A 25,448-nucleotide genomic window follows, 5' to 3' on the forward strand; every position below is an offset into this window, starting at 1 on the left:
AAATATTAGTTCATAAACTCGCTGTTTCGATGTGATGCAGGGGATGTATTTCTTTTTTCGTTCATGTCCAAAATTAAATGCAAATATATTTGTCAACACGATTGTAAAGTAGAAAGCCAAAACTTGTTTTCCCAAAAATTAATCTCTTCTAAAAATATAACCCTTCCAATGTAATACCTTCATTTTGAAAAATAATACAACATATTCCTTGAAGTTGTAGATAATCAAAAATGTATGTTCGAAGTGAGGCCCTTTCATTTCAATATATATATATATATATATATATATATATATATATATATATATATATATATATATATATATATATATATATATATATAAACTATTGGATAGTGGGGTATTGCAGCAAGTAAATGAGTACTCTTTTAAGTTAGTCCAAGCTTTCGGAAAATTTTATTTCCATCATCAGGGAACTAGATAAGAGCTTTTACAAAAACAATATCAATTTGAACAATTCCATTGTATAATATATCTTAAATTTAGTCTTTCATGATAATTTTATTCAAACATAAATTTTTACATTATACACTAGAGTACACTTGGTACTCCCAGTGAGAATATATATGTTTTATCAATTGACAGATGTCACTCTGGCATTTTTAACGTTCTATTCTCAGACTCGTTCATTTGAATCCTGCACGCATGATGTGAATAAGGGTCTGACGAAAAACAATATTTTATAAAAAATAATCTCAAGCATTTAGAATTGTATATCAAATTTCATCTTCTCCAATGTATCAACATTTTTTCTTCATCATCAATGTAACCATCCTCACATAAGATGTAAGTCATGAACATTTAATATTTTTGATCTTACCTTAAAACTTATATTATTGTAGTTTCCCTGATGATGGAAATAAAATGTTCCGAAAGCTTGGACTAACTTAAAAGAGTACTCATTTACTTGCTGCAATACACCACTATCCAATAGTTTTTATTCTTAACTAGTCAGCAACGACTACCCTTCCTCTATATATATATATATATATATATATATATATATATATATATATATATATATATATATATATATATATATATATATATATATATATATGCAACTAATTTTCCCTTTATTTTCAGTGTTTTACTATTAATGTGAGTTACAAAAAGGATTTGAAGCTCTATGACTTCCATTTGATTATCTACGAGCGCTTTCGACAGCTGGTCGTGCTGTCATCTTCTAGGCACTCTTCTATCTGAACGTGCTATCCTGTTGTATGTCTTTTTATACGGTCCGAACGCCTCAATACACGTACTTCTGTTGCTTTAGGTAAATTTGCCTGTATATGGATTACATCAGGTACTATTCTTTGTGTTAAATCTTCTCCAGGTTCAGGGTCGACAACCTAAAAGTACCAAAACTCAACGCACAGTTAAAGATACATAAGGAAAATAAACCTATAAAACCGGTTATCAATTTTACCAAAGCACCTTCATACAAAATTTCAAAAATCATAGCAGACGAACTGAAAAACAAAATCAACAGAAAAAACAACCACAGCGTCAAAAATTCAATGGAACTCACAGACAGAATCTCAACTACAAAAGTCAGCTCGAACACCAAACTATTCTCATTCGACATAAAAAACATGTAATCCAACATACCAGTCAACAAAAGTATAAACATCATATCTGATAAACTGAAACACCAAAACATAGACAAAATCTACATTAACCAAATGGAGCACAGTCTAAATACAATACTCAATCAAAATTATTTCGAATCTGAAGGAAAAATTTATAAACAAACAGAATGACTAGCGATGGGATCCCCACTATCTAGCATTATATCCGAAATATACCTGCAAATCATAGATGAGAAAATCTTAACAATAATAAAAACACATGATGAAAGAGTAGAATGGTTCAGATACGTTGACGATGGACTGTACATATCACAAAACAATGGAATAAGAATAGATCAAATAACAAAAGAAATTAACGAAATAAATCAAAAACTATTTTTCAGCATTGAGGAAGAAAACAACTTGAAATTTAACTACCTGGACATAACCATCGGATATAACCACAACAAAACACAATTTCAAATGGCAATATACATGAAACCTACACAAACAAGCTCCACCATACCCGCAAGTTCAAACCATCCACCATCACAAAAAATGGCTGCATATAACGCATTCATATATAGAATGTTAAGGATACCACTCAGCAAGGAAGCCCGGAACAAAGAACGGAAAATCATATACCAAATAGCGAACGAAAACGGATACACCCAAAAGACAATAGATAAATTAGAAAATAGAATCAAACAAAAAATACAGAACAATGATCAAGCCAACCCAACAGACAGAACAACACAACGATGGACAGCATTTACGTACGTAGGACACCAAAGCAAAAAACTAACAAATAATTTCAAGCCATTGAACATCAACATCACATACAAGCCAAACACGGAAATAACGCAAAATATGAACAGCTATGAAAAAGAAGGAGACAAAAATCAAATCAGGATATACAGTATACAATGCTAGGTCAGTCGAATTTTAAGCAGCATCAGGAGTACCTTAGCTTACCAAGGGTCCAATCTGGGATCACTATTATTCCTAATTTTTATTGATGATTTATCACATTTGCTGAAATGCAATCTAAAATTCTATAGCCGTATAAATGATTTGAACGATCGCAAGCGATCGCATATAATAATTAGAAGTTACTAAAGCTTCTGTCTGTCTGTTTTAAAATCTGTTTTTCCGTTAACCAGCTGTCGCACCCCTACGAACGACAACCCTCAGAAGTCGAAACTTGTGCGAGCTAAGGATTAACGAGGTCTTACCTTTTAACGTGTGATTCCTAACACGGAATCAAATACTTCAAATACTTTTTGTAAACAAGTATCAATATTAAGAATTCCATTAGTTTGGACTTCCATTGTCTGATATATAAAATGATTTGAAATCCCTGAAAGAAGTAAAAAATAATGTAAAAAAACATAGGTGGAAATAATAATTATATTGGGCAAAACAACCTGAAATGAAATAACAGTGAAGTAAAATACAAGTAAGAATAAAGCAATGGAACAAAAAATAAGAAGTCAGAGATTCCAAGTTATATATATATATATATATATATATATATATATATATATATATATATATATATATATATATATATATATATATATATAGAAACAGAACATAGCACTCATGAAAGTGGCAAACCATAGACACGTGTTTCGGGCTTTTGGCCCATCACGTGTCTATGGTTTGCCACTTTCATGAGTGCTATGTCCGATATTAACTTCTGTTTCTATATCAAGACACTCAATAACTTTCATATTTGTATATATATATATATATATATATATATATATATATATATATATATATATATATATATATATATATAGATAAGTACTCTCTGATCATTCCCATATTGATTTCAATTTAAGAGCCACCGGTAGACAGCTGTTTCAGCCTATTGGGCATCGTCAGTACCGGGCAGGCGGTCCTCGATTGAAGAGAAAATGTGAAAAACCAGGAAAGTACTTGATAAAAATAGCTGCGTGAACGCAAGCGAAACATAAGTGGAACCACCTATTGGTGGTTCCACTATTGGTGGTTCCTGGGTTTTCACATTTTCTCTTCAATCGAGGACCGCCTGCCCGGTACTGACGATGCCCAATAGGCTGAAACAGCTGTCTACCGGTGGCTCTTAAATTGAAATCAATATGGGAATGATCAGAGAGTACTTATCTATTCATATTTTGATTTTTATGGAATTATTTTCCAGCAGCTTGACTGCATATATATATATATATATATATATATATATATATATATATATATATATATATATATATATATATATATATATATTGAAATGAAAGGGCCTCACTTCGAACATACATTTTTGATTATCTACAACTTCAAGGAATATGTTGTATTATTTTTCAAAATGAAGGTATTACATTGGAAGGGTTATATTTTTAGAAGAGATTAATTTTTGGGAAAACAAGTTTTGGCTTTCTACTTTACAATCGTGTTGACAAATATATTTGCATTTAATTTTGGACATGAACGAAAAAAGAAATACATCCCCTGCATCACATCGAAACAGCGAGTTTATGAACTAATATTTGCTACATTTTGAAAGCTTCGCATATAAGGCTAAGAGCTTCATTCAACTGCTTTCAGCTTTCAAACAACCACTTTACCGAAAACATCGCTCCCAGTCCATTTACTCAAAAGCATTTAATGATCCGCATTTATCTTTACAATGGCTTATTTTTTTTCTATTATTTTTGATTGATGCATTCTTTTGAACTGAATTTTTAAAGACCACAGATGCGAACTGCACGCTCTATTTACCTTTCTGTTCAGTGGGCTAGAAAAATATACAGTTTGATCAGTACAGTCTGCAATCATGGGATATTACGATATATATATATATATATATATATATATATATATATATATATATATATATATGCAGTCAAGCTGCTGGAAAATATATATATATATATATATATATATATATATATATGCAGTCAAGCTGCTGGAAAATAATTCCATAAAAATTAATATATATATATATATATATATATATATATATATATATATATATATATATATATATATATATATATATTTATATATATAAATCAAAAGGGGGAAATTCGTGGACAGAACACTCAAAAAATAGGGGCAAACCGCGGACACGTGTTTCTGGCTATTGGCCTCATCAGCGCGGTGCAGCCAATTGCAAAGATGGACAACAACTGGTTACCAAAAATGAAAAACATCACATATGCACGGTGTCACCAACAGGAGCTAACCGCACATTTGTATATATATATATATATATATATATATATATATATATATATACAACGAGTGCGAAAGAGTGGAAAATTCAAATTTCAAAATTTGTGAATTTGTGTACCAAATTTTATTACTTTTCAAAAAACAGACAACCGACATAGGTTGTAAATCAATATCAGGTGAAAACAAAATGATATTTGTTAAATAAGGTTGGAAGAGACATAATAAACTTATTGTAAATATTTAGAAATGATGAAAAATTTTAATATTATTGTTGTAAACCATTTCCTTAGATACAGACATCAAGTGATGCTTTTGAAAAATGTTTATATTTAGACATACGTGAGGTTGACTTTTTCTGTACATAATTGTTAAGTAGAGAAATATTTATATTTAGGAACGAGTAGCAAAATCGTAAAACAGATCATTTTTGTGATATTGAAGTTGAAAATTTGAAGTTTTGAAAATCGAGAATTGGTAACTAAGGAAAATGAGAGATTTTCAACTGTTTTATCAAAGAATATTACCTCTGGTGTAACCCAAATACAGGCAAATCTTCCTAAAGTACATGAAGTACCTGCACTGAGGCGATCGGACCGCATAAAAGGACAAACAACAGGTTGACACGTTCAGTTTGAGTAGAGCCTTGACGATGACAGTACGACCAGCTGTCAATATAATTAAATAGGAGTTATAAAGCTTCATATCCTTTTTGTAACTTATATTAATATTAAAATACTGAAAATAAAGGAAACTTAGTTGCATCATTGAAAAAAAAAATATCAATATATATATATATATATATATATATATATATATATATATATATATATATATAGGGAAAAGTATAAATTCTTGATATTTGGCATTGATGTGTTTCATTTTTGGAGAACCGTTTAGTGAAAATGAAGTATTTCTTGACTACTTTATTGTGAGAATAAATATTCCTTCGCATATAAATTTCTATTTTGCACAAGGCAAATACTTCAATTATATGACCTGGTTCACAAATATGCGGTTTGTTAGGTTTGGTACTATCATATTTTTGATAACCCTATATTTTGAACTATTTACTGACTCTCGGGACCAAAATGTACATTGAATATAATAAAAGATAAGTGTCTATAAATATGAGCATCTGCAAATGTAGATTGATGAATGAAACGCATATTGGTTGAAAATTCTGATTCCTCATTTAATGGAGAGCCTATAAGACTTTTTGCTTCTTTTGTGTGGTTTTTTGAACGTTGGAGTTAGTACTCCCAGTTGAGCTCGAACCAAATTCCTATCTCGAATTTTATTTTTGATCATTTCAGTGCATGCGGTGTGCTTTTCTCTGACGGATATTTCCAAAGCGGTTCCTTTGTCAGAACGAATATTCATATCAGCTTGGTTATCAAGTAACATCCCTACTGCTTTCGGAAAATCAATTTGGCATGCAATTATCAACGGAGTGTTTCCAATTTTGTTCACGGCGTCAACCTTAGCTTTCTTCTCCAACAGCAGCCGTAGAATAGCAGAATGTTTTCTCTTGACAGCATGATGTAAGGATGTCCACTTGTTGGAATCGCAGGCGTTAATATCAGCATCATGTTTCAGAAGACATTCGACGATTGGTTTGTTGCCTTTGATGGTAGCTCTAATCAGAGGGGTTTCCCCAAAATTATTTTTTATGTCCAATTTGGCTCCCCATTTGGTTAGCTGTTCAGAACATTTCAGTAACCCCTTTGAGGAAGTGAAATGTAACGCAGCCCAATTTTTTTTGTTTGTGTGATTAATGTCTGCGTTTTTGTCCTTCAAGAGCTTTGCGATCTGAAGTTTATTGTTGGTTAAACTGAGCATGAAAGGAGTATTTCCATATGTGCATTCTGCATCTACTTCAACTCCAGGACAACTGAGAATTTTTTTCGTCCACTCCATGTTCCTCTGTTGTACAGCACAGTGGAGTAGGGTGTAACCTACTTTGTTTTTTTGATTTATCACGTCGCATGTTATTTCAAACTGCTGAAAAATGTCCAAAGCCTCGCTGTATTTTCGGTCAAAGGCAGTGTGTACAGGAGTGTTACCTTCATCGTCTATGCCCCACATTCTCAAAGGAAAAGAATCCAGGAACATCCTGACTGCTTCCAAATTTTCAGATTTCACAGCCATGTGAAGTAGGCTCATGGTTGAAGACATATCCCGTATCTGTAATCACAAATATTACATTCATTTTTTCGAAGCGAAGTTAGGAAAAAGTTCTCCCAAGAAAACTATTTTCTAATTGTATCGGGTGTCCGGAAAGCCTTAGTACGGTTAAGTTAAAAAAAAACTTTGTCAAATACATTTGAACAAAGGAATCTACTTTTTTAAGCATTTGTAACTGTTTAGGAAAGCTCTCAATTGGTTATTCAGATTCATTTATTTTGTAAATATAAATATTCCACGCTGTATCGAGTATCAAGGGTCCAAAACAACGTTCCACCCTCATGAGACGTTCATGGCCTTCTGAAAGGCAAAAAACAGCGCTATCACCAAAAAAATATATTTTCCGATATAAACTTTAAATATACAGTGCATTTCTTTAATGTCCCCTTTTTAATTTTTGAACGGGTCAACTCAAAAAATTGAAATTTGGGATAATGAAATTAATGCACGAATAATTCATTTTAAAGTGAAATTGACAGATAAAACTTTCAAGATGGTGACTGGGGGTGACATCTGGGGAAAAATAATTGGGAAGGGGGATCTTGTGACACATCATTTTGAAGCTCCTAGCGAAAACTTCACAACCCTAGAATATGAAGTCAATATCTTTACTAACTACAAATGGCGTAACTTTCACGAGACCGAAATAATTTTCATTTAACTATTTCCTAATCGTCTTATCTGTGGAAAATATTTGTGGGAACTTGTATCCAAATTCACAACTACAGTGTACATAACAAAAATCCCCCAGGTCATCCGTCCATTCCGAAAGAACAGCAAGTGCAAATAATTTGTGAGATGGTAGTAAATCCTGAACAGTCTCCTTATTCCGTCGCGAATATTTGTGAGGTGTCTCCTTCTACTGTCTGGAGACTTTTGAAGAGGAATAGGTATCATCCATTCAAAACTAAAATGGTTCATCAATTAACTGAAGATGACCCTAATCGAAGAACAGATTTCTGCGAATTCATGACGGAAACCATTGCAAAGCATCCTACCTATCTCCACAATATTTGTGTTTTAGTAACGAATGTACATTTTTTTTCAAACGGCAATGTTCATAGACAGAATTGCCGTTATTGGAGTGACATCAACCCTTACTTTTTCCGGGAAACACATACCCAATATCCAGAAAAACTTAACGTTTGAGCAGGATTATTGGGAAATTATATTGTAGAACCTCTATTTATTGATCAAAATTTAATCGTTGAAGCGAATCCTTATGAATTCGATGTGGATATTGTTTCCATCAAGATGTAGCACCATCACATTACTCCAGACAAGTAAGAAACTATTTGGATACTACTTTTCCCGGTCGTTGGATTGGCCGTCGAAGTCCTACAGAATTGCCAGTCCGCTCGCCAGATTTGACTCTTTTGCACTTTTTTTATGAGGATATTTGAAGCAAAAGGTGAACAGAACTGAAACTGCTTCAATATTGCATATACGGCGGAGAATAATAAATATTTGTCGAGATATATTCGAAAATGTTCGGCGTGAAATATCGGATAAGCTGTTCATATGTCAAGAAGTCAAAGCAATCATTTCGAGCATCTTCTGAACTGATCTCAAGATTATTACCTCATATTATATAGTTAAACATCAATATTATATTTAGGCAATTATTGAAAGTTCCCCCATTTTGTAGTAGTTGAAGATATTGACATTATATTCTAGGGTTGTGAAGCATTTGTCAGGAGCTTCAAAAAAATGTGGCGCCCAGTCGCCATCTTGAAAGTTTCATCTGTCAATTTTACTTCAAAATAAAGTATTCATGCCTTTATTTCATTATCCCAAATCAAAGTAAGTCCCCTAATGTTCTCGTTCTTGAGATAATTTCAACCATTGTTTTCTCTTTCGCCATTCTTTTTGGGAATAACGGATATCACCCCACTCAGAATATTTTCCAACAGTTCATTTTCCAAAACCAATTTCTGAGCTAATATATACACAAACAACTTTTTTGCATTCGCAAAAGCGGCACCAGGACGCTCCACCCCAAAATCTCGTATGGATATGTATTTTTTGCTAACGCAATCTGAGATGATGACGAAACGTATCTTCGTAAAACTATGACCGGAAGAATATTAAAAAAAGCCTAGTCTACCATTCGAGACAACCGACACTGGAAATGATATATTTTATGTATTCACTACAAAGGACTTCATCAATACAATAAAAATTGTGTTGTTCTGATAATGAATCATATTCTGATTGTGCTCCTTGAAATTTGAATATTTTTTATCGAATGAAAATCAACAAAGCAAGTAAAAACCTACCTTCAATAATGTTTCGTCCAATATCAACTTATCCACCCTCCTCAAAATAAAATTCAGATGATTTTTTGTGCAATGAACCAATAAAATAAAGCGTTTATTGTAGTCCATCGTAGAAAAATCTGCTGAAACAGAACCATATACCAAAATTTCATTCAGCTTTTTCAAACAACCACTGAGCAGAGCACACTCAACTGGATTCATATTTAAAAAAATATCCTTTTGGTGGCATAAACGTTTTATGTCAATTATAGGCATGCAAGACTTCACAAATGTATCGTTTGTATGTTTAGTGGTTGAAACAGGATCTGGAACTCTAACGAGAATTATTCCATCATCGTATTTTATATGCGAGTGCTCTTCAACCATACGTACTGCTTCTTCCACCTCAGATACTGTATGCATATCATATCGATCACCATAGCTCAAGTAAATGTGCAAAATGTTTCTGCTTAGTATGTCGGTTTCAAGTAGGCCCGTAAAGCGGAACTTCAGAGGATTACTTTTTGTAAGTATACTGTCGAAAAAAAATCTAACATTTGTGAGTTCCTGAAGGTATAGTGTTCTGACAACTTCCGTCAAATCGAATGGCGTTTCCTTCACAATTTGCTTAATAACAGTATGTGCCAACCAACGTCCTGCCAAAAATTCTGCGTACGTTTTGTGAGTGAATTCTGGAATATTATTCTTATCGAAATAGGTAACTAGGGCAGTTTTTGAGTTTTCATTCTTGAACACTTCAATATCACATTGAAATTCTGCCCAATCAAAAATCTTGCTCAGAATGTTTTTTGAAAAAAAGTTAGTCAGCGCCAATTTTGAAACAGTCCTCACGATGAATCCCTGGTTCCTCTCGTATTGTTGCTGTATTTTCAAATTGATGAACTTTTCGTAAATTTCATCTACTCGGTTTTGCTTCAGAACTGTTTCTTCATTGGTGTCGAACAGAACTGCAAGCATCATAGTTTGCTGGCAGTTGCCTATGAACGAATTTTCTAATGAACTCCTAACTTTGTCAATGGACCTGAGCTTACGCTGAAGCTCCTGTTTACTCTTTGACCTTTTACGAAAAAATTTTCTGAAAAACCGCATTTGGTCTTTTCCTGTGAAGGCAGTGAGCTCCATAGAGAAAGTTTCAAAGAAATGTTCGAACTCTTCCCGCAAACCAGGTCTGGCCACAATCCAGAGCTTTATTCCCATGTTTGAAGCTTCTTTAAGAAAAAGTAGTAATTTCTTATCTACTACTTCATCACAATCATCTAAAAGAAGTACAATTTTTTCATTCTTTGTGCAATATTGATAGAGTTGTCGAGATATATCGGGAAAATTCTTATCAGATCCAGCTAACCCGCTCTCGTAGAAATATTTCATAAAATCTTCAAAATTATCAATCTTGTCAAAAGCAAATCTATGTTTCCCAAGTTCTACATGAATTACCCATTTGTTAGATGGAAACATTTTGAGGAGATGTTTCAGTAACATCGACTTTCCCATGCCACCTTTGTTGCAGATGAAGTTCACCTCAGTTTTTTCAAAAAACTTTGTCAACTCTGAATCTTTTTTTGTTGCTTCACTAATATGACGTTTCAGGACATCCCATTGTCCAATCGTCTTTCTAAGGATGAACTTACACCCATCTTCATCTTTGCCTACATACTGAAGGATACAGAAAGGTTTCGAAATTGTTAATTCAGAGATATCATCTATTGATTCTGAGCCATAAGACTTATCTATCGTATAAACATTACAGAATTCTTCTATCAGCCCGAAATAAGGATCGTAGTATGTTTGGAAAATACCTTCGGTTCCATTAAAAACTAATTTTCGGAATTTTTCATTTGGCGGAAAATTACAAATTATGAAAATAATTTTTCTATTTTCTTCTAAAATACCCTCTTCAATCATTTGTATCCTGAGAGTTCTGTTGATGTATATCGATTCTGATTTCTCCTCATCACCTATTTTCAAAGGCTTCCCTAGTAGTTTGATGAAAAGATCCACAGTTATTTTCTCTTTCATAGAATCATCAAATTCAACTATGGAAAGTAGTTTCATTTTTTGTTTTCCTTTGAATGAAATATACGTATTCTTCATAAAACTATCGAAGAGATCCTTGTCGATATCACCCATTGTTTCAAATATTTTCAGATTTGTGAATTGCAACTTCTCTTTTTTCACGTTGAATATCACCATATTAACATCCATTTTAGAAAACGTCGACTCTAGGAAAACCGTTAGCGATAAATTATCTGTTTTAATATATAAGGGTATCTTCTTCGTTGCCACCATTTGAAAATATAGATCTTTTATTCGAGTGTGGGGAAATTGTGCTTGCAAATTTTCTGGCAGACGATGTTGCCAGTTAGATATCTCCAAATCATTTTCGCTGTAATTTTTCCTCATTTCTGTTATAATCTCCGCCCATACTGCGTTTTCAGATTGTTCGTCGCTGATTAAGGTAACGTCAAATTTTTTAGCAATATTCAATAGTGTAGAACACGATTCTTCTTCCGCAGGAGGTTGAAAATTTCCAAAAATACTTGACAATACTTGAACCTTTACGTCTAACTTAACAATTTTCTCTTTTTCATTCGTTGGCTTTGTGAACTCATCAAAATAATGGATTAAATGATCTGCTACATGTTTCAATCCTATTAACCGCTCAATTTCTGGTGTGACTTCTTCCAAATTCAATTGATCGGGATAGAAATAGAAATTGTCCAAGAAATTCTGGTTGTAGTCATGAAATTGTTTCTTGCTTTTGAGTTTATATCCAGTCGACTCGGCAAATGTTCTACTGCTTAGGAAAGATCTGAAATCCGTTTTATCCATAGGTTCAAAACGTAGTTTGGTTATGGTGCTCCGCTGTTTTGTACTCTCCATAATAGTGTTTTGTTCATTCACAACGCTTTCTATATCACTGTCTTCTGTACTTCCCATGTGTACTTCCGCATTATTATACAGGACAAAAAATTTTTTTGTGTCTTCGGAAATACCGTTATTAATGAAGAATTTTTTCCCTTCCGTGATGTTTTTGAAGGCCTCTTGCAGACATTCGACATTGGAATCATTTTTCTTAGATTGAAACATTTTAGCTATCATAGGTGCAGTTGGGCCTTTTCTATGTTTTAACTGTACAAGAAACAATTCTTTTTGTCCGTTTTTATATTCGACATGGAGAACGATATCGTCGAATTTAACTACGTCTGCCGGATTAAATTTTATCCAAAAGTCTTCGATACTTTCATCTAGTAGACATTTCAGTGATAGTAAAGCTAATATCTGCCTTTCGTAATGTTTGCCTATGTCTGCCTCATTCCTCATTTTGATATCCTGCAAAAAAAATCAAGAATGTATTATTTACTGGTTCAATAACGAAAATGAAATACAAAACATTCACGATACAACAGCAAACAGACTAGACATGATTGAATATGAAATCTGTCAAAATCATGTCAGTCCGATTTTCAAATCTGGAAGTTCATCCAGGACTGGGTATTCTAGCTAGGTAAGATGGTTGGTGAAAAAAGTGAATAAAATCACCAAAAATCACCTCCCAAAATAACATATCAGAACGAGGAAGGAGAGTTTGAAATTCAGTAGAATTGCTTCAAATGAAAAGTAACCGATGGTATAAATTGCTTGTCTTAGTGCCCATACATATGTGTACCATTTCAGGAAGGGGTATGATTTGTATTTCATGAACCATTGGGAGCTACTATTGGTGAAATAAGTTGACACAAAAACGAAAGGGAGTAAATGAAAAAATATATAAACTTGCTGTTGAGTAATTAGAAAATACTGCTGATAGTATTCTGGAAAGCTTGAAATTCAGTAAAATCGCTTTGAACGAAAAGTCATCAATGGTATAAATTGCTTGTCTTAGTGCCCATACATATGGATATCATTTCAGGAAACGGTGTAATTTGTGTTTCATAAACGATTGGGATTGACACAGAAACGAAGGGAGAAAACAAAGAAATATATAAAATTGCTGTTGGGTAATTAGAAAATACTGCTGATAGTATTCTATCAGACAAGTGTGTATGGAACGCCGTTTTACTTTTTATTGTCACAAATATTCATTCCTCCATTTATTCAACTAACAATGTATTTGTTTGAATTTAATTGATTCATGCATTTGTTCGACACATTAAAAACGATTGTTCCCAAAATGTGTTCTATTTTAAATGACACTTGATTTAAAATGTTACATGAATTAATTTGTTTGATGAAAAGTTGCGAACAGTTATAATATAGATTCATTGTTTGAAATTTTTGGAAGTAAATGTTTGTCATATATACTTTTTTTGTAACTATCGAATAATTTACTACAATTTCTGTGAAACATGAATAAAATGGTTTGTTGATAATTATAGTTACATGAATTAAAACAATTGTTGATAATTTTAATTCGGCGCTAGCGTCGAACGGATTCTTGCAGAAGCTGAATTTTTGAATCTGGCAACATGATAGTTTAGTGATAGTAACACAATATTCCGTCCGATCGCAGCGCCGAATAAAAATTATCAACAATCAATTTAATTCATGTATCACCTAAAAGCAACAATCAAAACAATTCATTTTTACAAAATACCAATAGAAAGTAAAACGGCGTGCCACGCCGTTTTACTTTTTTTAATATTCCTTTGAAATGATCTGAATTATTTTGTTTGTTGAATTTCAGTGATACATGAATTAAATTGTTTGTTGATAATTTTTATTCGGCGCTGCAGTCGAACGGATTATTACCGTACTATGACCAATGACATACATATTATATGCAGTTATGTAGTTCCGCAAAAATACGCCCGACGTCAGCGCCGAATAAAAATTATCAACAAACAATTTAATTCATGTATCACTGAAATGCAACAAACAAATTAATTCAATTCTTTCCAAAGGAATAATAATAAAAAGTAAAACGGCGTGGCACACCGTTTTGCTTTTAATTAATATTCATTTGAAATGAGCTGAATTATTTTGTTTGTCGAATTTCAGTGATACATGAATTAAATTGATTGTTGATAATTTTTATTCGGCGCTGTCGTCGGGCGTATTTTTATGGAACTACTCAACTGTATATATGTATGGCGTTGGTCATAGTACGGTAATAATCCGTTAGACCGCAGCGACGAATAAAAAATTATCAACAATCAATTTAATTCATGTATCACCTAAATGCATGTATCACCTAAATGCATGTATCACCTAAATGCCACGCCGTTTTACTTTTTATTAATATTCCTTTGAAATGATCTGAATTATTTTGTTTGTTGAATTTCAGTGATACATGAATTAAATTGATTGTTGATAATTTTTATTCGGCGCCACGGTTGAACGGCGTGTTGTCGTACTATAAATGAACTAGCATGTTGCCATATGTAACAATTGAAGTTCTTGATAAATCCGCTCGATACCAGCGCCGAATTAAAATTATCAACAATCGTTTTAAATGTATCTTTCAAATAAAAGAAATTTTTTAAATCATCAAAAAATATAATTTTTTGTCAGAAATTAGCTTTTTAAAAAGACTGATGAAATAAAATGATATTTGCTTGAGAATGTTTTGCACAAAAGTTGTAACCAAATTTTAAATTGAATGCATTAAAGTGAATGTTGCAAATATTGAACACTTTCAATAAATTTGAAATATAACAATCTTTATTATTCATTGAAAAATATTTAGTATGGAAAGTTAATTTGCTATATTTTCAGACAAACGAAAGTCTATTTTTATTACCAACAATGTTTCATGGAAAAACTTTGACAGTCATTCAAATATATTCATTGAAATTTTATTCCCAAACTTACTTTTAGAAAGTGAATTTAAAGTTTCATTGTAATTCAACAGTCATATAAATAACTAACATTTTATTGAAAGGTCAAAATTATATGCGGAATTGAAACGTTTGTTGAATTTACTCGAATAATACATTCCATTGATTGTTGAATTAAAATGTTGGTTTATTGCTGAGTTGAACTATATGTATATAGATTATTTTTCAGCATAATATATAATAAATTGGCGTTCCATTTTCCAATACTCTGAAACAATATTTTTCTTCGGAATCAATAAAAGCTTCAAGTTATTTCATTATTCTTTTTTATTCAAATAACAATTTTATTCATGTAACATTTTAAATCAAGTGTCATTTAAAATAGAACAAATTTAGCGAACAATCGTTTTTAATGTGTCGAAAAAATGCATGAGTCAATTAAATTCAAACAAATAAATTGTTAGTTGAATAAATTGAGGAATGAATATTGGTGACAATAAAAAGTAAAACGGCGTTCCATAAGTGTGCTTATATGTTTTTTTTTCTACCGAATAAATTGTTAACTATCAATATAACACGATATGTCTCATGCTTTCAAAGTATTTCAATTGTGAGACAAATATTCCAATTTGCCATCGAAAAATTGTGATGTCAAAATCTTTTTCAAATCTGATTGGATGCTGAAAGTATGCAGTACCAACATATACATACTGGGTTGAATCTCTGGGGTCAATCAACGCTATTTGCAGGAATTTTGATTCTTCTTATGTTTTATCTTTGCCTTCCTGAAAAACACAGTTTTCTCTTTAGAAATAATCTCGCTCTCTTTCCCGCCTTTTCCTCCCTCCCTCTTCTGAAGCACTATTATTGCTTTTGAGTGCGTTGAGAATAGGGAACTTGCATGAAAAATTATTCACGAAAATTACATTGAGAATACAAAGATATCATTTTAATAAAGCTTTTATTACCAAAAAACAAATTTTTTAAATACTATTCATTCTATAGAAACAATTAAAACTAATTAAACAGATTTTTATATAGATTTTTTAATTAATACAGTTCATTGTATGATTTACACTCTAAAGGGTTTTACAAAAACTGCGACTCGTGTTTGGCTATACAATAGCTTCCTCAAGTGTGAAGTATTTGTGCACGAAGGCACAATGGAATATTTGTAATATTGTTTGCATCACATTACCTTCAAAATTGAAAGCCTTGTTAGATTTATAAACTCAACAAAACAGAATCAAGGTTAAACACAAATCACGAAACTATACAACTCAATAATACCAATCTATCAAAACAAAGGACCTCATCACATTTCACACAAAATCGTTTCGCTGCAGCTGCTTAAATAAATAGATTCAAACGGCAGTCACAGCCTGCGACATATGCGTGCGCCCGGATTGATACAGTATGACATCATGACAATTCGCGCCTTTACATGCTTGTTTGAATTGGTTTTTCAATGTAAGAAACATTTAATATTTTTTATAAACCGACCGTTGATATGTGACTGCTCATATTTTGCAGTAGTCAATAGTTATCACAGCAGAACACATTTACGATGTAAAAAAATCTACAAGTTCCTTATTGTTGATGAGCCAGTAACATACAGCTCTTCATTAGTTTCCGGGATGTTTCTGTTGAAGATATTATTTCTCTTCACAGAGTTGGGGAAGGTATATTTTGGTTTCCTTTTACCTGTGAGGTCTAGATTATCTTTTTTGTCTTAGGTTACTTTTTCTGTAGCATATACAAAATTTTCTAAATTCTCATTATCGAGGGTAATATTAGTCTCGGCAGGCGTGGTTTCTATTGCCTCATTTTCTTGTACCTCTATTTCCATTCTTTCCGCTCCCCTATTTGGAAGTTGAGTCTCATTCTCGAGGTGCAGTGCGTCCCCACTATGTGCCATCGGTCTGTCCACTTCGAGAATGAACACTCCTTCTCAACTCTCTGTTCTTAATTTAATTCCAATGCTTTCTCAGAATGAGTTGCAGCCATTCTGCTTTCCAAATATCTCGGATAACTTCTCTCCCCGTAGGAGAGGTGCTGACAATGTAAGGTTCAGGTATGTCTCCTCGGGGAGAGCATGTATCCACATAGTTCTTCTATTAACTTCAATCTCTGCTGCTCTTGAGATTGCACAATTTTTGTATAGATATTAATTACGCCTTTTTTTCTAATGGGTGATAAAGCTATATCATCTCTGATAATGCGTTCAGTTCGGATCGTGTTTCCTCATCATCCGTGATACATAAAATTCGGAATTGATTATAGTTAAATTCTTCATTCTCTTTGACCTTTTGCAAGTTTCTGTTTGAATCTGTTGAAAATCTGTTTTTCCGTTAATCAGCTGTCGCCCCCATACGAACGACAACTCTCAGAAGTTGAGAAACTTGTGCGAGCTGAGGACTAACGAGGTCTTACCTTTCAACGTGTGATTCCCAACACGGTTACAGAATCATCCCAGCTTCAACCAGATAAATTCTCTCAAGAAAAATATCTGGTCGAGGCAGAAATCGAACCCACGGTCTTCCGATCGTGAGTCGGGCGCACTACCACCGCGGCCAATTCCACAAAAGTTTGAAGGAGTTGATTTTTCTCCTACGTTTTGGATTGTGGGAGGTTATTTACCTTTTTTGTTGGCATCTGGAAAAGTTTTATCACCCTCAATGACTTTTTAAGGTTTTTGGGGTAGCAGGTGGATTTAGCTCTACCTCCTTTTTTCCTTCGAATACTGCTGACCTATTGCTGATATCTCAGGTTTCTGTTTCGGAATCTGCATCCCAACGCGTTGAGGTTGCAGATCTAGTTTTGAAACTTTTTTCTTTGATTTATCCTATGAAAGATTTTGGGGAGTATGTTTTAAGTTTTAGGGTTTTTAACACTAACGCGAAGTAGGGTGGATTTTATTTCACAAAGTCACACCAAAAGTGCATTTCGATCACCAAGTGATCATCTTCAAGAGGAAGATTAAACTGTTTACGAATTTAATCTTCCTCTTGAAGATGATCACTTCGTGATCGGAACACAAAATAACGGTTTGGTGTAGGGAAAAAACTCCAATAATACTCAACAGAAAGTGTTGTGAAAAGTATTCTTCTCTAGAGAGTTACTGAAAGTGCGGCCAAGGTCGAACTTAGCCAAATTTTAGGAATAACGAAAAGTGTAGTGAGCTTCCAATTCTCTACACTTTCCTAAATATTTGCAGGGCAAAAAAAACGCCGACGAAAGTTTCTTTGCTGGGTAGGAAGTGTTGCAAAAACTCACTAATCCTAAAAATGACTTTGTGAATACTATCGGAAACTGTATTAAAAAACTCAAGAGCTAACGGATTCTGGTGGACCCTATCGTTCGAGCTGAACTAACAAATTATATCTGCAACCAAGAGAGCAAAATCACAGAGATGGGTGATATGTTTATGCAAATGTGAGGTATTTGAATGCTGGTAGCTAGCAATTTATGGACAACCCAAATCATTTCAGAAGAATATGATGAATACCCAACAGAAAAACTGGACAAACTAGTACAGAAAACAAGATGTTCAGTGGATGTTATTAAAAGTTGGAAGGGAAAACTTAATAAGCTCATATCTCACTATTCTAAGATAATTATTTTTGTTTGGAAACATTTCGAAAACATTTAAAAAAGTATATTATTATACAATTCTAATGAAAAAACGGTTCACGATAGTAGTAATGATAGTTTATAAAAAATTACACGTTTCTAATGAAATACGTGGCATATATTTATGAACAAATGTGATATTTTTCTATAATCCTATCATGATCTAATATTAATGTTCATCAAATATGCAAAAATTCAAGAAATATATGTAGGGAATGAATCATTGGCAAAGCTAAGGAGTTTTATGCTTGCTTTTATGCTGATACTGGTGCAATTGGAAAAATGGTCAAAAAATCAAAACTTTCTTATTCAACTGATTTTGCGTATAAATTGTGTTTTAAGATATAATCCACTTTCGGTTTTTTTTTTCGAAAAAAATCGAAATTTGACAGGTAATAAGAATTACGTGGATAGTCGGCCATCTCAGTCGAAGCAGCAAATTCAAATTTCGAATCTGTTCAAATCTGTTTAAAATCTGTTTTTCCGTTAATCAGCTGCCGCCCCCATACGAACGACAACTCTCAGAAGTTAAAAAACTTGTGTGAGCTAAGGACTAGAAGCTATCAATAAAAAATACATTATGATACGGAGTTCACTTGGCATACATGTATACTATCATAACTTATATTTAGTATCTATTTATTTCTAGTTCTTCATACCTAACTAGTGACTTTCCTAGTGCTTGCATGACTTTTTTGGCAAATCTTTCAATACCATGGATTACATTATTTGAATTCTGATACAAATCACTATTTTTTTACCAAATACCGCCCATGTTACTTACTGATAATGAAGGTACAAAATTATTGTTAAAAACGCGGTTAGATATTTTACGGGTCTATTTATTAGTTTAGATTAGATAGCAGACTGCTAAATATCGAAAAACTCCGAGAATTCATACTTTTACACCGAGATATTGTTTCATTCACATAAATGAATTATTTGAAAATCCCCAAGTGTACAAATTTCAACTTTGGGCAGTATAGAGACAAGAGCTATCTTATAAAAACTATATGAACTACCTTCTGTTGGTCCTGTTTCGATACACTGTTCAACTTTACAGAACTAAATCAAACAAACTGGACAAAAATGATAGTTCCTTTATAAATAGTACATAAATGCACTCCGAAATCAACAATGTTTTTCGCAGACTGGAAACGAATATACGCCAAGCGATAAGAGACTAATGAACGCCATATGTGAGTTTTTGATAACGGAACTTTGTTTGATAATGTATGTGAAAAATTATCGGGAGATAATAAGATATCAATCCATCGAACATTGTAAACAATCAAATGGAAAAATCAATTGAAATAATATTGAGGAGTATGAATCAGATCTTAAATCTCATTGAATAGAAGCTATCTGCATAAAAGAAACCGTGGTTCATGATATAAGTATGATAATCAATGAAAATTATTCTGGATTTGGGAAAAAAATTGTTTGGCACTATAAATTATATTTGGAATACACTGTTCTGTTACTTGATGAAAATCAATAACACTATTCATAGTATTCATGATAATAATACAAGTTTTCGCAATATAGACTTTATTTCCAATACGCAATTCACAATGCAACATATACAAATTATCGACCTCAATTAATAGAGATTGGTAAATAGGTATCCAGCAGATACAGAGCAGGTAGAATTTTTCGAATAATTCTAGGAAAGTTTTCATTAAAAAATGGTGAGAAATCAACTTTCTGTTGGTATTTCAGTAGGAAATTTGATTGTTTACGTTTATTGATTTCAAGGAATTACAGCAGGTTGAATTGATTTTCTTCATTTCTAAACTTCTTTTGTGTTCGAAAATTCTGGTTTCGAAATTTCAAGATATTCTTCCAATACAAACTTTTAGGCACGTGCCACATTTTAGCTTGTAGATACATGAGTTGTTGTCTCTGTTGGTGTTGGATGGCGAAGTTCTATTTATTCAGTTACTCATCTTTTCTGATGCCTTATCTTCGATGTGACGGTATACTTGTTTAACGGCTTGTTTGAATGGTTTTGTGTCGAGAATGTGATGAATCATGTCCGGCTTGAAGTTGTCATTTTGCGATATGTTTTATCAAATTTAGTTCTGAATTTGAGAGGCCAGAAATTTCAACTCATGGCTCTAGGGAAAGCAACCGATTTCGGATTGGTTTGCCGAGGGGCAGATCGTTCTTATCCTCAAAAAATTTCTAGATTCCTAAGAATTGCAGACCAACTTGCTACGTAAATTCATGCATACTCAATGAAAGTGACGAACACAATCTATAATTAGTTTCGAATTATTTTCCATTACTCAGTTCATGTTGCTATTAAAGTGATTTTTTTTTTAGATTTTTGAACTGATATTTATTTTACACTTTTTAATTTTGCTTGCTATTTCAAACCCATTTGTTTTGATATAAAATATAAATGGATTCGCAGACATTGTGGTTGTCTCACTTGCTCTCACACAGATACTGTGTAAGGAAATTATTTAATCCTGACGACTCTAATCAAGAAAATGAGATAAACTCAGGAAGTTATTTTATTGTCACCGATTCTTGATAAGTGTAAAAAGTTTAAAATACATCTGTCCGTGAAAGAGACGATTACAAACAAGCAAATATACTAGTGAAGCTAATATTGCTTTGTTTGAAGGTGATTGACAAAGTTTCATGATGAATTCCACTAGTCCGGACTTCCATTGTCTACTATATGAAATGATTTGGAATCCCTGAAACAACTAAAAAGAAGAATTAAAAATGAATAGCTGAAAATAACAATTATATTCAGCAAAATAAACCTGAAATGAAATAATAGTGAAATAAAATACAAGTAAAATAGAACAATTGAACAAAAATAAATAAAAATAAAGAAATGAAAAAGGAAAATAAAAATAAAAAGTTGAAGGATTCCAAGTCACGTTAGTTCACGAAGTTTCGATTGGTAGTATCTACAATCGTCTTCGGGTGATGACTGCTATTCATTTTTAATTCTTCTTTTTAGTTGTTTCAGGGATTTCAAATCATTTCATATAGTAGCCAATGGAAGTCCGAACTAGTAATATTAGCTTCTTAAAATTATTGTTTCAAAATTTCTGGTAATATAAGCAACTAGCTACCCGCCCCGCTTCTGCTCGAGTGCAATGCTGGTACTAAATATACTACAGAATGTCTTTATGTACAACGTTCACAGCTTTTATGTCAGTAGGCAATACAAACAGTTTTTTTTATTAGAGGTTACCCTCTTGAAAGAGCGACATATAATTGGCCCGGTACCGCCGACACTGCTATGTCCCTGCATTTTAAATCTGTTATATCTTCGAAAATATTCATTCAAATTACATGCTGTGATGGGTCATATTGATCACATTATGAACGGATAATATGATGGATATATTAAAGATAATTTTATAAACGCGCCTTTTTTCCCGCGGTTGTCGTCTTACTTGGAACGTTTAAAAATCATTTTTTATTACACATCTAGAAGATGAAACGAACCTACATACAAAATATCGGCCTTCAAAAATATAGAGGTACGAAGAAACTTTTACTTTTACCCCCACGAGGGATGCTTCAGTTGAAATATTTGAAAATACTTCCTTAGTACGCAGCTGAGACCTAAGAAGCACCAATGTACCAAATGTTAGCTTCCTGAGACTTGAACTATTTGAAAATCCTTCCTTAGTACGCATCTGAGACCCAAGAAGCACCTATGTACCAAATTTTAGCTTCCCAGGACGTACCAGTACGGAGAAACAGTATGGATTTCGAAATAATAAAATATGTTGTTCCTAAGGGAACACTACTTGGCCCTATTCTTTTTTATACTTTCTCTAAATGACATTTTTCTGGCTGGTTTCAAAGGAGACATCGTGAGCTTTGCAAATGACACTGCCATAATGTATAATGCTGACAGCTAGGAAAAATTGAAATTTTTTGCGGAAAAGGATTTCAAGAATATCATGCTATGGTTTGACAGCCGTTTGCTCACAGGATATATCCATAAGACTCATTTCATTCCATTAACCTCATTTACTAGATATTTACCTGATTTTGAAACGTTGATCATGAAGCTGGTAAACAAATATATCATCTACAATGAGTAATAAATACCTGGGTGAATATACAGATGTCCACCTGAAATTGGACGTACATATCGATTACACGAGTAGAAAATTGAGAACTATATTTTAAAAAATGAAGTTACTAACTATCATCTACATTGACACTGGAACTCACAGCATTTTGGAAATGACCTCTAACTTTATGCCTCCAACTGGTAACTGCCTTATAAAGTACTGTTCCTGAGTAGAGAGGACTGAATCCTCCGGGAGAAGGAAATATCAAGAGCAGATGGTTGTTGGTTCACAGATGGATCAAAAACACCTTCCGGTTCTGGTGCAGGTGTTTCCAGTCTCAGACCCACGACAGATATATCAACCTGCATAGGAACCTATGCTACTGTATTTCAAGCAGAAATTTACGCTATTGAATTGTGTGTGGAAAGATTAGAAGAATCCAACCTCATTCACAAATCAATAAAAATATTCGGGGACAGTCAAGCGGCGTTGGGAGATCTTGGCTCCTACCAAGCAATGTCTAAATTGGTAGCAAATTGGCAAAAACGACTCTTCTCGGTTATAAGACTCAACAGATTGTCTCTGGTCTGGATTCCTGGCCATACAGGCCTGGAAAGCAATGAGGCTGCTGACTCCCTTGCACAGGACGGTGCTGCAAGCAGCTCCTGTGCAAGGAGTCACACAATGACAGGAGCGATGCCTGTCATTGGCATCGCTCTAGGCTTTGCCAAACAAAGATTGAACACCTGGATGGCAAGAATATCTATGGACTTCTGGCAGAATCTTCAAGGATTGGCTCACTCCAAGGCATTCATTCACCCTTCGCGAAGCCCAAACAGTTGTCGAACTACAATAGGGATGAACTACGATGTCTAATAGGCCTTCTTACAGGTCTGAATCATCATATGCAGAGACTCGGACTGTCGGGAGACAGTGTGTGTCGCCTCTGTTTGGAAAATTATGAAACAGCAGAGCACATACGTTGTGCCTGCCCCGCTGGGGACCGAATCAGGTTTTTAGAGTTCGGCAGAGCCATACTCTCACCATCTGACTTGAAAGACCACTCACCAAATAAACTAATCGGCTTCGTTAAGAAGCTGGGTTTATTTTGTCAAGTGTGAATAGGTGTTAGCCACAATAAACCCTTGCGGGTTACGGTGGAGGGTCGAATAGACCCACTCACTTTGAACCTGACATAACCTAACCATTTACAACTACCTGTAATCTGTAATATACTTTTCGCTAATATAAAGTCACTTAACGAATGGAATAATTGTGTAGAGTGCTGCACTGATATTTCATATAGCATGAATTGAAACAATACAAAATCTATTAATCAAAAACCCATAAAGAATTTTCCGGAATAACTATTTTCAAAACAACAATTTATCAGCAATCAATAGATCATAGCTACAACGTAAGGAATAAAATATAATGTTACTCAATTATTACACCTGAAAAAATAATATGAACGACAACTCTCAGAAGTTGAGAAACTTGTGATTTAACGTGTGATTCATAACATATAAATATTGAATTACACGAAAGAAAAAAAACTTTCGAAACAAATACTTTCATATGAACACTGAATTATACCGAAGACAATCTAGATAACATTATTATAATGTTGATACTGAAGAGCCCTAAGGCAAGTGTCTTACGGTGAAACATCGGTGTCTACCAGTGAGGATGACAGTGTTCCATTTTAGTGAAATTTGTTACCATTCATTTAGTGTTCATATAAGAGTATTTGTTTCGAAAGATTTTTTTCTTTCGTGTAATTCAATGTTAATATGAAAGTAGCTGTTTCAGGAGGGCTTTTTCTTCCAGTTTGTGTCTGAAAGTTATTTCTTTGCATGATACGCATCCATGTATAGAGTTACGTTGAAATTGATTACTTCTTTCCTATCTTTGGAAGATTCCCACATTTTTTGTATCAAGATGGAGTAGTAGAAAGCCAAAAACTTTCTTTCCCAGAATTCCTTCTATTATTGAAAATATAATAGTACTTTCTATCCTTCCATATGTTCAGGCTTGATCTTCTGTATTGGTTGATCAGAACTTGCTTTCCATTATGATTTGTCATAAATCTTAATGCATAGCAGTATTTTCGTAGTTCATTACATAGTGTGCTGCTATGAAAACACCAAGGAAGTTTATGATCAAAAGTAAGACCAATCATTGTCATTATGGAAGTTGAGACTACCTCCAATTGGCTATTTTCATAGATTTCGAATGTATTCGTAGGCATAAACAACGTAAACTTGTATACTTCTTATTGAGATTCAGGGTGAAGTGGTTTTTGTTGGCCCATATAATCACTCTGTCATATATCGTCTCTGTTGTTTCAACGAGTGTTACTTTACTTTGAGCAGTGATAATGTTTATAACATCAGCATATGCAGTTCATTTTCATATATCAAACAGATACTGAACCAGGAAGAATTGAAATCAAACTTGGACAAGACTTACTACAAACAATTAAAGAAAGCAAGAACTTAGGTTTGTGGCTAGATGCTGACCTGAGATTTCACAAACATATAAATTCACTTTGTCGTAGCTTGTACAGTATCTTACGTCAACTCTATCAAAGTAGAGATATTATGACTTCTAAACTGAAGTTGAAACTTTGCAAAACCCACATATTGTTTAAATTAGCATATTGCGATATAATCTACGAGCCCGCTTTGATACAATTGATGT

At 33.3% G+C, this 25,448-nt stretch overlaps 2 protein-coding genes across 6 annotated transcripts in view; one reads left to right on the plus strand and one right to left on the minus strand.

Annotated features, from left to right (window-relative positions):
• Nucleotides 1-19,882, minus strand: part of LOC111503173 (uncharacterized) — a 47,486-nt gene extending 27,604 nt beyond the window's left edge. Inside the window, exons 1-3 of one of the 2 annotated variants that reach the window (XM_074169841.1) lie at nt 19,710-19,882; nt 15,766-15,839; nt 9,278-12,607 (exon numbers count right to left, since the gene is read on the minus strand). In XM_074169841.1, the coding sequence (XP_074025942.1) occupies nt 9,278-12,598 (3,321 nt within the window). In that variant the 5' untranslated portion in view covers nt 12,599-12,607; nt 15,766-15,839; nt 19,710-19,882. The remainder of the gene's footprint in view (nt 1-9,277; nt 12,608-15,765; nt 15,840-19,709) is intronic. The other variant, XM_074169840.1, reaches the window with a different exon arrangement.
• Nucleotides 1-25,448, plus strand: part of LOC111503178 (LIM domain only protein 3) — a 458,150-nt gene that overhangs the window by 357,660 nt on the left and 75,042 nt on the right. The window lies entirely within an intron of this gene.

The sequence above is a fragment of the Leptinotarsa decemlineata genome, unplaced genomic scaffold, assembly GCF_025532065.1.
Source record: "Leptinotarsa decemlineata unplaced genomic scaffold, Ldec_3_MD MMD2_P_RNA_scaffold_6, whole genome shotgun sequence".
Lineage (NCBI taxonomy): Eukaryota > Metazoa > Arthropoda > Insecta > Coleoptera > Chrysomelidae > Leptinotarsa > Leptinotarsa decemlineata.